Source organism: Phacochoerus africanus, chromosome 7, assembly GCF_016906955.1.
Source record: "Phacochoerus africanus isolate WHEZ1 chromosome 7, ROS_Pafr_v1, whole genome shotgun sequence".
NCBI lineage: Eukaryota > Metazoa > Chordata > Mammalia > Artiodactyla > Suidae > Phacochoerus > Phacochoerus africanus.
This window is the reverse complement of record NC_062550.1, coordinates 39,331,500-39,346,207: the sequence shown is the minus strand read 5'-3', so window position 1 is coordinate 39,346,207 and position 14,708 is coordinate 39,331,500. Positions and strand designations below refer to the sequence as shown.

The 14,708-nt window shown below is 37.1% G+C and overlaps 1 protein-coding gene across 1 annotated transcript in view; it reads left to right on the top strand.

Moving 5' to 3' along the window:
• The window catches only part of ZFC3H1 (zinc finger C3H1-type containing), a 54,076-nt gene that overhangs the window by 7,874 nt on the left and 31,494 nt on the right, over nt 1–14,708 (top strand). The window contains exons 3-9 of the mRNA XM_047787201.1: nt 4,772–4,836; nt 6,432–6,630; nt 6,883–7,106; nt 8,808–8,931; nt 11,114–11,211; nt 13,797–14,006; nt 14,203–14,367. Coding sequence (XP_047643157.1) covers nt 4,772–4,836; nt 6,432–6,630; nt 6,883–7,106; nt 8,808–8,931; nt 11,114–11,211; nt 13,797–14,006; nt 14,203–14,367 — 1,085 coding nt within the window. The remainder of the gene's footprint in view (nt 1–4,771; nt 4,837–6,431; nt 6,631–6,882; nt 7,107–8,807; nt 8,932–11,113; nt 11,212–13,796; nt 14,007–14,202; nt 14,368–14,708) is intronic.

Here is a 14,708-nt window from a genome sequence, read left to right as displayed (position 1 = left end):
GCATCTGATCTTTCTTCTTCAGTTTATTAGTGTAATGGTTTATAATTGGTTGATTTTTGTAGTATAAAATACCCTCGTATACTTTGGAGAAATCTAACTAGTTCATGATACATCATTTTTATACATCATGGATTTAATTTGTTAATTATTTTCTTCTTATGAATGTTTAATTATATACAGTAAAAATTTATATACAGAAATTTTACTGTACAGTTAATTTGAGTTTTGGCAAATTGAGATAGTTGGATAATCGTTGCCAGCTATCCTATTAAGATATAGAACAGTTCCATTAACCCTCCCACCCATTTCTTCTTGCCACCAACCCTACCTGGTAATCACTGTTTTCTGACCCTATACTTCTGTATTTTCCAGAATGTCATGCAAATGGAGTCATAGTACATTGCCGTTTAACTTTTAGCTTCTTTACCGTATAGCAGTGTGTTTGAGATTCATCCATGTGATTGTATATATCATTAGTCCCCACCGAATGATTGTGCTCCAGTTTATCCATTTCCCACTTAAGGGACATTTAGGTTCTTCCAGTTTGGGGCAGTTATAAAAATCTTCATAATTAAAGTTTTGCTAATTTTTTAATAGTTTTTATTATTTTATTTTATTTTAATTATTATTATTTTTTTTGTCTTTTTTTGCTATTTCTTGGGCCGCTCCCACGGCATATGGAGTTTCCCAGGCTAGGGGTCTAATTGGAGCTGTAGCTGCCAGCCTACGCCAGAGCCACAGCATCGTAGGATCCGAGCCGAGTCTGCAACCTACACCACAGCTCACGGCAACGCCGGATCGTTAACCCACTGATCAAGGCCGGGGATCGAACCCACAACCTCATGGTTCCTAGTTGGATTCGTTAACCACTGCGCCACGACGGGAACTCCTGCTAATGTTTTGTTTAGAATTTTTCATCTAGGTTCATAGCCTGTAGTTTTTCCCCCTCTTTTTCCTTACAAGTTTTAATATAAGTAATGATGCCCAGAATGAATTGGGGGGGGGCTCCTCATTATTCTTTGGATTAGTTTTAAGATTGGAATCATTCCTGGGCTATTTGGTAGATCAATTTGATTAATATGTGTCTCAGGGTGTTCCTCCTTGGGTTTATTTTACATGGTATATGTGCTTCCTGCATTTGAGTGAATGATTTCTTATGTTGGAAAGTTTTTGGTTATTATCTCTTCAGATATTTTCTATGGCCCTTTCTGTCTTCTTCTGTCACCCCTATAATGCAAATGTTGACGTGTTTAAGGTTGTCCCAGAGTTCTCAGACTTGCCTTGTTTCTTTTCATTCTTTTTATTTTCTGCACCCATGATTTCCACCTCACTTATTTGTTCTTCTGCCTCCCATAATCTGCTCTTGGCTCCTTCTAATGAATTTTTTATCTTGGTTATTGAATTTTGGACCTTTGCTTGTTTAATCTTTAAGTCTTCTCTTTCTTTGTTCAGCTTCTCTTCTAATTTATCAATCCTTGCCTCCAGTTTTTTTTTTTTTCCCCCCAAGATATTAGATTGTGTTTGCTGTCATTGTGCTAAAGTCTTTTTTGGAGCTGCTAATCTCCAGGTCACTTAGCTGTTTTTCTGGGGTTTTGTCTAGTTCCCTCATCTGGCTTATATTCCTCTGCCTTTTCATTTTGTATAGCTTTCCATCTGGTTTCCTTTTTTTTCAGGCTAGAGTGTTGTAACTTCTCTTGCTTGTGGTGTCTTCCCTTTTGTGGGGGAAGTCAATACAGGGGCTTGTTACAGATTTCCTGATGGGGGGGACTGGTGCCTGCTCACTGATAGGTGGAGATGAGTCTTGTCTCTCTGGGTGTGATTAGGGACAGCTCTGTGTCTAGGAGGACTTTAGGCAGTCTGTTGATGGGTTGGGCTCTGTTCCACCTTGTTTGTTGTTTGGCCTGGAGCTTCTCAGCCCTGATGGGTAGGGCCAGATTTTTCCAAAATGGCAGCCTCCAGGGGAGCTCACACCAGTGAATATGATGACTGTTCCCAGGACCTCTGCCTCCAGTGTCCTGCCTCTGCCTCCAGTGTCCTGCCCCCATCAAAGAGCCACAGCTGCCCGTTGCTTTCCCAGGATACCCTCCAAGATCCGGAGGCAGGTCTTACGGAGTTCCTGCTTTGCCCTGGGACCCGTCACATGGAATTCTGTGTACACTCTCCAAGAATGGAGTCTGTTTCCCCCAGTCCCATAGAGCTCCTATGCACATGGTCCTCCTCCCAGTGCCAGCTCACAGCAACACCAGATCCTTAACCCACTGAGCAAGGCCAGGGATCGAACCTGCGTCCTCATGGATGCTAGTCAGATTCATTAACTGCTGAGCCACGATGGGAATTCCTTCTAATTTTACTTTTTTTACAAAAATACTCTTCTTTTGTAACTTCTCAATTCTCAACTGTTGATGTCCTCAGTGTTCTATTTTCCTTGCATGTTCTCAGTTACTGTGGTTTTAACTACCACCTATATCCTGACTATCTCTAGCTCAGTTTAGAATTTCAGGTAGTAATTTTTAAAATACTACATGACTGCACAAAATCAATTTTCATTTTGGAAATATTGAGTAAGAATTAAAATAATAATTTTATTGTAGAGATCTGTGACATTGGTAGGACAGAAGGACCAAACTACACGTTTGGTCAATTAAACCATGACTTGCTTTTATAATCTTTGTGTTAAGTTAGGCTTACGGCCTGAAATTTATGCTTTGTATTTGTTTTAGGGATAACATTGTACTCTTTGGGTATCTGCCAGCTTAGAGGCTGCTTGTCTGTATGCTCCCTTAAAGAGACCCACTTTTTACAGATGAGGAAAGCCTCATCAACTAATAGACTTCTCATGACTTAATGAAATGCATAGGTTTCTTCTCATATAGGAGAAATCATTAGTGCTTTCTGCATTTATTCTGGAAAATATTTATTTTTTTCTTGTTCATTTTTGTCTAATAGTTATTACTGTCTGGTCAGTTTTAAGGTGACATGCATTTGTGAAAATCACTAAACTGCAGAATTGCCCAAGAAATACCACAGAGCTTTTGGGCAAATGTTGTCAGGGAAACAACACTCAAAAACTTTGTCAATGGCATATGAAAAAAAGATAGGAACCTAATGAGAATGACAGTGCAGGTTTACATGTTTAATGGGTAAAAACGCCTGAAATACTACAATAAATAAGTCAGTTTATCTTGAAAAAGGCATAAATGTGCTTGTGGAAGTAAATTTGCAGCTTTTGAGTTATTATGAAATAGAACAAAGCAGGTTATTTGAAATTGGACAGTAAGTTGTAACACCAGATGGGAATGGGTATGACTCACCACATACACAGTGAACATAGCTAGTAGATTGATCAAAGTGTATGTGTGTGTGTTGGGGGGGTGTTTGTATGTTCCTATATGGCTCCGGCTAGGATCACCTGGGTACAGTTTCCTGTATTCTTTTAATGTTTCTCAGACACAAATTGCACATAAGCAAATGTGAAATTTGTGTTGTGCTCAAAATTATTTTCTAGAATACCAGTCACGTTGCAGCAAATTCATATTTCCAAAACAAGCCTTATGGCAGAACTCATCTAACTGAAAGTTTGGTGGTTACCTTCCATTTACTTCTTCTAGGTACTTGGTTAATAATTTTTGTATTTATTGAATAAGTTGCCGATTCTTTTACCAGGAGGCCTTCTTGAGCCATCAAGTTAGGATGTTTGAAACACTGGTAGTTGGTATTATGGGAGGAAAAAAAACACTAGGCCTGGGGTTTAGACTTAGTTTGAATCCTAGCCTTGCAGATTCAGTTGTGTCATCTGGAGGAAAGATTTTCTTAGTTTTTAACTTTATCAGTTTTAGCTATGAAAATGTCTGTCTCACTACTGTTGTAAATGTTTTGTAATTTTATTCTGTGATTTGTAGATCTGTCATAGATTAGATAATATATAAATACGATTTTGTGAATAACTCCATCAGAAATCTAGGTCTGAGCCTAGAATCCTGGAAAATGTGTGAATGGACTTAATATTACTGATACATAACCTTCTGCTGAAGCTTTTCTAGATAGAGGACATTTCTTTCATGGATAAATCCAATACATTCTCTAAATGTTGAATTAATTTCAACTTTTAAGGTCTGAACAAATCACCATAGTCTTATCTGTATTATCTTTTCATAATGTTGTCTTCTTTTTTTTTTTTTTTTTTTTTTTTTTTTAGGGCCATACTTGTGGCATACAGAGGTTCCCAGGCTAGGGGTTGAATCCGAGCTGTAGCTGCCAGCCTACACCATAGCCACAGCAATGCTGGATCTGAGCCGTGTCTGTGACCTATACTACAGCTCATGGCAACACTGGATCCTTAACCCATTGAGTGAGGCCAGGGGTCGAACCTGCATTCTCATGGATAACTAGTCAGGTTTGTTAACTGCTGAGCCACAATGGGAACTGCAGTCTATTCAGTAATGAAGCTTTGTTTCTTGTCTACGCTATAAATTCTTATTTGAAATAATTAGTTTAGAATTCTAATTATTTCATCATTGTGTAATTTCAATATATAATTCAATATTTTGAATTGTTTTTGCCTTATAACTTTCAGAAGTGAGGTTGATATGAAAAGTTCGATCAATTTTCATTCTCTCTAACATTCTTTCCTTTTCATTGAAAGATTGAGAAAATGAGACCTTTTTAATGAGACCTTTTAAAATAATTGCTAGTAAATGTCATATAACATTTTATTTTAAATTGATGGTAGCAGTCTTTCAAAGCATTCAGAGTATGCTGTTTTATTTTAAAGGTTTAGAAGATAAAGAACAAAATTTAACAAGAAGAATCAGTGCCTCGGATATTCTGTCTGAAAAGGTAAGATCTGCTTTATGGGCTTGGATATCTCTGTAAGACTAATTCTTGCACTGCTTTACTCTGTGTTTTGTTTTTGTTTTTGTTTTTTGTCTTTTTGCCTTTTCTAGGACCGCTTCCCGTAGCATGTGGAGGTTCCCAGGCTAGGGGTCTAATTGGAGTTGTAGCTGTCAGCCTACACCAGAACCATAGCAACGCGGGATCCGAGCCATGTCTGGGACCTACACCACAGCTCACGGCAAAGTCGGATCCTTAACCCACTGAGCAAGGCCAGGGGTAGAACCCACAACCTCATGGTTCCTAGTTGGATTTGTTAACCACTGTGCCATGACAGGAATTCCTACTCTGTTCTTTTGAAAGGGAAATTCTGTCTTGGTTTTCACTCATTTTCTTTCATTATTGCTATACCTTCATTTGAATATAAGCTTTACGGATAAAATTTGGAGAGACATCTTGGAATATTTCTACTAGGTTCAATTAAACAAAATTTAATGAAATGTTGTACATATCTGTAGATGATCTTTTTGCTTGTTGTTTTTTGGAACTTTTAATTTTCCTCCAGAGATTTTCTTTTCCTAATTTTGGGTGATAATGCTGTGCGGAAAGCTGTGGATACCTTGACCTGGTATCCAGTTCTCGCTCCTATTATTAGCTGAGTGATTTTGTGTATTTAGCTTTTGCTTGCCTCTGTTTTCTTTTCTACAAAATGAATTTAATGTCGTCTGTTCTCTGGGTTGTTGTGAGGATCAGCAGGATAAAGTACAAAAGTATCAAGCACTGCATTTGACATAGAATAGATTCTCACTGGCCCAAGCCTTTTGTTTGTTGAATTAGAGATCTAAAATTTCTGCAGTTTATTCTCTTAAGAGAATACTTAAGTTACTTTTTATGAGTAAATTGAAATGATGCAGAGAGCCTAGAAGCTCTAGGAAAGAGATGGTCCTGAATTTAAAAATGATAATATAAATAATAATGTAACACACGCACACATAGACATACATACATGCACGTAAAGATAGCCGTTTTTGAATATCCTAACAATAACTCCATAAGAGTTAAGATTCATACAGATGAGTGAAGATTCATATGCATAGACAAAGTGACATTTAAAGTTACAGAGGACTCAAGGGTCAGTGAAATCTCAGTGAAACAGTGATAATAGCTTTATTTTAGTTAAACTCTGGATTAGCACTGTCTGATGGAGTTTTCTACAATGATGGAAATATTCGATATCTGCACTTTCTGGTGTGGTAGCTCTTAGTCTCATGTTTGGGAAGGCAGTTAAATGCCAATTTCTAATCTGTAACTTTTTTTTGGTGCATTATTTTCTTCTATCCGTTGTCTCCTCCCCCTCTAACCCTTGACACGGACATATACATATGTATCCTCCATAGACTGATCTTCTGTTTGTATTATAGACAAAAGACAGTAGGGCAATGGTAAGTTATTCAGTTTCTTTATTTTATTTGTATTTATTGTTTAAATATTTGCCTTAAAACTAACTTTAAATTCTGATCTTGTGAAAGATTTGACTTGGTAATGCGTTTAAAGTCAAATAATGAAATTTTTGAATGGCAGCTATTTTTTTTTTTTTAAAGAAACTTGGTGAAGATGAAGAGGAGTTATCTGAATTGCAACTTCGTCTTTTGGCTCTTCAGTCAGCCAGTAAAAAATGGCAACAAAAAGAACAGCAGGTGATGAAAGAAAGCAAAGAAAAGCTGACTAAGACGAAAACTATACAGCAAAAAGTTAAAACCAGTACAAAAACACATTCAGCCAAAAAAGTTAGCACTACAGGTGATCATTTCTATTAAATTCTTTTAATTGATTTCATATATAAATATAGCTTCTAGATTTTAATTCAGAAAGTTTTGAGTTGGGGAATTAGAGGGCCATGAATGAAGGATAATCCTATATAAACAGAACTTAGAGGAGCAGCTGTATATGTGACTTAATGATAATGAAAATAATTTTTAAAGCTCTTGTTTCCTTTCATCCTCTAGAAAATTCTAATAAATACTCATGTTTCTAAATTTTTTAAATTTAAAGCTAAACAAGCATTGAGGAAGCAGCAAACAAAGGCATGGAAGAAACTACAGCAACAGAAAGAACAGGAAAGGCAGAAAGAAGAGGATCAGCGGAAACAAGCTGAAGAAGAAGAGAGAAGGAAAAGAGAAGAAGAAATCAGAAAAATTCGGGATCTGTCCAATCAGGAAGAGCAGTACAATCGATTCATGAAATTAGTTGGTGGAAAGAGGAGATCAAGAAGTAAAGTAAGGAGTTCAAAAATACAACTTCAGAACATTCCTCAAATTAAAGTGTCCTTATAGACTTATTTCATTACTTCAGTCAACTAAGAAAAAGTATTAAGTTCATTTGTTTGATACAGCTTGTATAAATAACTCATTTGGGGATAAGGGAAGATTATAACTGAGAATGAGTTTTTTAAAAAATAGTTATATAGATATTAGAAATAGAAGAAATGAAAGACTAAAATTATGATTAACAAAGCCTGCTTTTAGCTTTTTTGTCATTTTCTATTTGGAAGAAATAGTATTGCTGAGTTGTAGTGAGGACTTTTTCTAAAGATGGCTGCTTGCTAAGTACAGGGGCAGAATTTCATTAGTTTTCAAATGTTTAGTAATGTAGAATTAGAAGTGTGGTCATGATTAATTGGTTTGGACTATTTTAAAGAAAGTTAAATCATCTTATGGTAATAGCCTTAATTATTGCATGTGTCTACTGAGTTATCAAGCATTTGTGAGCCTATATTATGTATGTCATTGATAATGACTGAGTCATTGTCTTTTATGCATAGTGTCAGGAAGTAAACTAGAGATTTAATTTTGATCTAATGCTGTTAGCAGTAACAGATTTTAGAGTTCTGAGCTTTGAGACTAAACTCGTGAATGGATATTAAAAAAATAGAGGAATTTTAAAGAATATGAGCTCTTTAATTATAGGGAATCAAGAGTTAGGTGTGCCTAAGTGAAGAATTTATAAGTATTCATACTTTGAACTCCCAAAAACCACTTTTATTTGTTTTATTTTTTTAGGCCTGCACCCTTGGCGTATGGAAGTTCCCAGGCTAGGGGTCCAATCAGAGCTGCAGCTGTGGACCTAAGCCACAGCCACAGCAATGCCAGATCCAAGCTGCATCTGCTACCTACACCACAGCTCACGGCAACGCCGGATCTTTAACCCACTGAGCAGGGCCGGGGATCGAACCCATGTCCTCCTCGTGGATACTAGTCAGGTTCGTTACTGCTGAGTCACAGCAGGATCTCCTGGGATTTTTATCTATTTATTTATTTATTAGGGCATTTATTTGGTTTCTTAACTTACAGAGAGAGGCCATTAGTACTTATGATTTTTTTTTTGTCTTTTTTTGTTTGTTTGTTTTTATAGGGCCACACCCGAGGCATATGGAGGTGTTCCCGGTTAGGGATCCAATCGGACTGTAACTGCCGGCCTATGCCACAGCCACAGCAACTTGGATCCGAGCCAGGTCTTTGACCTACACCACAGCTTGTGATATATACCACAGCTCACGGCAGTGCTGGGTCCTTAACCCACTGAGCGAGGCCAGGGGTTGAACTGATGTCCTCATGGATGCTAGTCGGGTTTGCTAACCACTGAGCCACGATGGAAACTCCTAGTTTTGATGTCATCCTATTTTTTAGAGGAATAGCTGATCATTTAGTGGGTTGGCTCACTCTGGGGGATTTCATCTTACATATAGTACTCGATGGCTTCATTTTATGTCTGACAGCTGTAAAATGTCAACCATAGTGTACTGGTCATGTATATTGAATTTCCCAAATCAGATGTGATAGACAGTTCTAACTGGATCATCATGATTTTTGATGCTGTTTTATAAAAGATAACTATTAATTGTTTTATAATTTCTAGCCTAAGAACAGACTAAGACAGAAAGTGTGAAACTAAAAAAAAAAAAAATCTTCTGTAATTAGTCTTCAGATCCTGACCTGAGACGATCCTTAGATAAGCAACCTACTGATAGTGGAGGAGGCATTTATCAATATGATAACTATGAAGAAGTTGCTATGGATACGGATAGTGAAACCAATTCTCCAGGTATGAGCTAAAATGCAAAACATTTGGTATTCACAGTTATTAAAGAGAAAATGGTCACAAAGCTCCCCCAAACCTTGAAAGAAATGTGTAATGAAAGTGAGATTTGTTGGTAGGTTGTACAGCCTTATTTGGTGTTACAAATACTTCAGGAGCAAATCTCAGATATGTAGTATTAACCTTTATTTCCAAGGTTTTTTTTTTGCATATGGCATTTTAATAAAAAGGCAGTGTTCTACTGTTAACTATTTGTTTGATCTAAAAAGTGAAGATTGTGGGAAAGATGAGAACAAGGCTTTAAAAGAAAAACATTTGGTTTGTTAATTATCTTTATATCTAAGACATTCTTCAATTTAGTCCAAAAAAGGGGGTAAGGCTCTTTCTTGTTTTTGTTTCCTCCTTCTGGTAATGATACTATTGAGGAATACAGAGATGGAGAGTAATACTAGTTGTGTCTCAGGAATGGCTGTTTAGATAGAACTCCTAGGCTTATACCTCAGTTAGATTGTACATTTTAGGATGTGACCATTCTTGAGGGCTAGAGACTTGCTTTAGTTGATATACAAGGGTAATTGGCTATGACAGACTTGTTCCCTTACTAATTAAAACACATAAGACTGAGTCAAACAACAAATGCAGTTTGTATTCTAAGAACTAGAATACTTATTTGCAAGACCATATGATCAGTGTTTTTCTCCTAGTGGTTATATTGTGAGATCAGATCAAACTAGAATTCCACTTAATGTGCAGTCTCATGAGAGATGGCAGAATCTATGATTTGGTAATGTTTAGCAAAAGTGCTTATTTTCAGGTTATTAAGTTTAGGTTCACATTTAGTAATTTTATGCTTTGATTTCGTAATTTAATTTTCTTTGGTCAGTCTTTATTTTTCTTATTTCCAGGCTCTTGGAAATGATTCATTTGTAGTTCCCAAGTATTGACAATATTATTATTACTCTTTCTATAAAATAACTTTATGAACTATCCTTTTAAAATAATTTTGTAAAAAATTATTATACAGAGAATGTCCTCTCTACTCAGCTTTGTTAATTTTAACTTTTTGCGATATTCACTACAGATATTTACGTTTAAAAAAAAAATTTTTTTTTTTTGTTCTTTTTGTCTTTTTAAGGCCGCACCTGTGGCATATGGAGGTTCCCAGGCCAGGTGTCTAATGGGAGCTGCAGGCACCGGCCTCTGCCACAGCCACAGCAGTGCAAGGTCCGGGCAGCGTTTGCAACCTACACCACAGTTCACAGCAATACCGGATCCTTGACCCACTGAGTGAAGCCAGGGATCGAAACTGCAACCTCATGGTTCCTAGTCGGATTCGTTAATCACTGAGCCACGATGGGAACTCCGATATTTACATTTTTAAGAAGTAAAGTGTTCTGAAGGCCATTGTGTAGTCAAGTGGCATTTTTTTGGGCCACAACTCAGTGCCATAAAAGGCATGTGGTTAATTTCCACATTGAGTTGAGAGGCAGCTGGGACAAAGAAATGTTAGTTTTCCCTAAAATTATATGGCTGTTGGATAGTAAGAATAGTCTTTGAATCGGCCATATTTCATTAAGTCTTAAGAAACTACTGAAGGTAAAATTCGCGATTAATTTATCTGCTATCAAGGAAGAAATGCTAACAATTTAACTGAGATGCATCAATCACTATTTCATAATTATTAAAGTGTGAAAAAATGTACACTTTAATTCTTTAATTTTTTCATTCCTAGTTCTCTTTGCCTTTTATCCAGTTTAGTTCATTTCTTCATTTTCTTATTTATCCACATGAAGAGAGAAATGGAGTCACCCATATATCATTATTTTCCTTTGGTTAGGACACTTTAGCAGATCCAGGGGAATTTTTGTTCTATTATTTCTTAAAAAGTATTTTTTTAAAGTATATTTCTAGTTTTTTCTGCTCTATTTCCTGTTACCACCATTAGGTGAAAAATAGAACAGAGTGGAGTTTTGAGGGACTAAGTATCAGCTTAAGTAGATGACTGACTTTATGACCAAATAAAGACAATTTTAAATAGGTAGGGGTCGTCTCATAGAAGTTAAATATTTTATTGGAGGTTAAAAATCTCACTTGTACTCTACCTAGTTGCAGTTGTATTTCTTCAAACAAATTTAATTTATTCCTGTTGAGATATTTCTGTTATTAAACTTACAAAAATTTTTTACAGCTCCTTCACCAGTGCAACCACCATTCTTCTCTGAATGCTCATTGGGGTATTTTTCTCCAGCACCATCTATTTCTTTGCCTCCACCACCTCAGGTTTCTGTAAGTGAGGACTGATAAGATTTCTAAGAAAATTGTGTCAATTTGTGTCTTTTTGAATTTGTTTGGAAAAGCTGGCATATAATTAATTAATGGTTAGGTTTTAAGAGAGTATAAAATCAAAATTGTTTATCAGAATTATAGCTGATTATTTATTGGCAGGCTATCAATTTTATAAATTTTTTCATAGCTAATTTTTTTTTATATGGATGCTTCTGGGCTAGGAAATGAATCCGAGACACAGCTGTAACCTACGCTGCAGCCAGGGCAACCCCAGATCCTTTAATTCACTGTGCCAGGCTGGGAATTGAACCTCTGCCTCTGCAGTAACCCAAGCCACTGCAGTTGGGTTCTTAACCTGCTGTGCCACAGTGGGAACTCCTTTCATAGCCAATTTTTTTCTTTTTTCTTTTCTTTCTTTCTTTTTTTTTTTTTTTGGCTGTCCCATGGCATACAGAGTTCCCAGGCCAGGGATTAGATCTGAATCAGTTTAGATCTTTGTCACAGTTGTGTCAGCGTCAGATCCTTTAACCCAATGTGCTGGGCTGGGGAACGACTCTGCATCTGGTACACACAGACTCAGTTAATTCCATTGCACCACAGCGGAAACTCCTCATAGCTAACTTTTAATCTCATGTTGGCTTTCTTTCAGGACTTATTAGCATGTTTCCTTTTTTCTTTTTTTAAATAATTTTTTTTTTTTTAAGATGGCCACATCTGCAGCATATGGAAGTTCCTGGGCTAGGGGTCAATTCAGAGCTGCAGCTGAGGCCCATCCCACAGCCACGCAATACCAGATCTGATACCCCACAGCTTTCGGCAGTACTGGATCCTTAATCCACTGAGCAAGGCCAGAGATTGAACTCACATCCACACAGAGACGTCAGGTTCTTACCTGCTGAGCCACAACAGGAACTCCTCTTTCCTTCTTTCTTTTGTTTGATGCTCAGAAAATTTATTCCAAAGCAGAATAAGAATTATCTACCATAGTTTTATATTTTTTAGGGAGGAATTGAGTTTTAAGTGCATTGAGTTGCTTCTAGAAATTATGTCCATTGCCATCTTTTGCTGTATGTAGTTATTTTTAATTTGAAAATTCAGTAAAAGGCATTGTCTCTGTGGATTAATTTCTTTACCCTACCTTTTGAAAGAACTGCTCGTACCCTGTTTTAAAAAAAAGGAAGTGGGGGAAGTCATGGAGTAAAAGTTTTGAAGGTATTTCTAGTTTGAGAGAACCTAGAGACCAAACTGGAGCTTGGTAGGTTAGTGAGAACCTTGCTATTTCACAGTTCCTAGGTAGACATTCTGGTATCCTCCTAGGAGGTTTAAGATGAGGGGAATGTTAGAGTAGAGAATGAGAGAGAAACACTTTTCTTTCTTCCTTGGATTGTTTTAAATGCCAAGAGAAATACTAGAAGGTCTTTGAAACAAAAATATGTGTAAACTCAGGAATTTGGGTAAAATTAGTTTTCTTTAAAGGTATCTCTAAGAAGCCATTTCACAAGTGTTTTATGAGGGTAGTGGTAACACCTCTTGACATGTAATTCTTTCTTTAAAGAATTTTTCAATTGGAGTTCCCGTCATGGAGCAGTGGTTAACGAATCCGACTAGGAACCACGAGGTTGCGGGTTCGATCCCTGGCCTTGCTCAGTGGGTTAAGGATCCGGCGTTGCTGTGAGCTGTGGTGCAGGTTGCAGACGCGGCTCTGATCCTGCATTGCTGTGGCTCTGGCGTAGGCCGGTGGCTACAGCTCCAATTCGACCCCTAGCCTGGGAACCTCCATATGCCGAGAGAGCAGCCCAAGAAATGCCAAAAAGACAAAAAAAAAATTTTTTTTAATTGAAGTATAGTTGATTTATAGTGTATTAGTTTCAGGTATACAGTAAAATGATTCAGTTATATACATGTTCTTTTTTTACATTCTATTCAGATCATAGGTTATTACAAGGTATTAAGTATAATTCCCTGGCTATATAGTAGGTCATTGTTGGTTATTTTATATATAGTAGTGTTGGCATTTAATTCTTAAGATTCTCTGGACTATTCCCAGGATCCCTTTGGCTCTAGTTTTTTATTTTTTACTTATATATCATATGTTTCTGATTTTTTTGTTTTGTTTTGTTTTTGTTTTTATGGCCGAACCTGTGGTATATGCAAGTTCTCAGGCTGGGGTTGAATCGGAGGTGCAGCTGCTGGCCTATGCCACAGCCACAACAACGTCAGATCCGAGCTGCATCTACAACCTACACTGCAGCTTGCTTAGCAACACCAGCATTTCTAACTTTTGATATCTCGTTTCCAGATAGTCATCTAGGATAGATCCTATAAAATTTGATTTTGCTGACTTGAAGTTCATAAATGGAATGTTTCAAATATTTATTGATTTTTTTTTTTTGCTAAAAAATTGTGCTTTTTCATGGCTAAATATTGAATTTGTTTTAAGATTTACAGTATACTTAGTTCACTTATGGTTGCAGCTAAGGTAATAACTTGAAGTTTACATTTTTCTCATTTAATATTCTAGAGGTAAACATTTCAAATTGGTAAAATTTGTATTGTAATTACTTTTTTTTTTCTTTTTTCATTAGTCTATACCACCTTTGAGCCAGCCTTATGTGGAAAGCTTGTGTGTTTCTCTTGAACCTCTACCTCCTCTACCACCTTTACCACCTCTTCCACCTGAAGATCCAGAACAGCCTCCAAAACCACCTTTTGCAGATGAGGAAGAAGAGGAAGAAATGCTGCTTCGAGAAGAGCTACTCAAATCTCTAGCAAATAAAAGAGCTTTCAAGCCAGAGGTAATTTAGGTATCTGAACCTCTAGGTGGTGCTCTTGAGCTTAGTATTAGCCTCACTTTTCTGTGCTAATTTACGATTCTTTGGACTTTTCAGTAAAAGTAGGGTAAGTCTGATACTGATTTGCTCAAGACCTTTAAAGCTGACAGAAATTTCTTTTCATTTACAAATGCTTCATAACTGTCTCTTCCTTATTTAGGAAACATCCAGTAATAGTGACCCACCTTCACCTCCAGTTCTGAACAATTCACAGCCTGTGCCAAGAAGCAATCTATCCATAGTCAGTATTAATACAGTATCTCAGCCTAGGATACAGAACCCAAAGTTTCACAGAGGACCTCGTCTTCCAAGAACTGTGATCTCGGTAAAAACAAACAGAATAATTAGTTCTTTTCTTATTCAGATAACTTGTGGGAAATTTGTATGCAGTTTTGCTTATCCCCTCCTCTTCGTTTGTTTATTTATAAAGATGCGTTTAGGGAGTTCCCATAGTGGCGCGGTGGTTAACGAATCCAACTAAGAACCATGAGGTTGTGGGTTCTATCCCTAGCCTTGCTCAGTGGGTTAAGGATCTGGCGTTGCCGTGAGCTGTGGTGTAGGTTGCAGACGTGGCTCGGATCTGGGCGTTGCTGTGGCTCTGGTGTAGGCCAGCGGCTACAGCTCCGATTGGACCCCTAGCCTGGGAACCTCCATGTGCCACAGGAG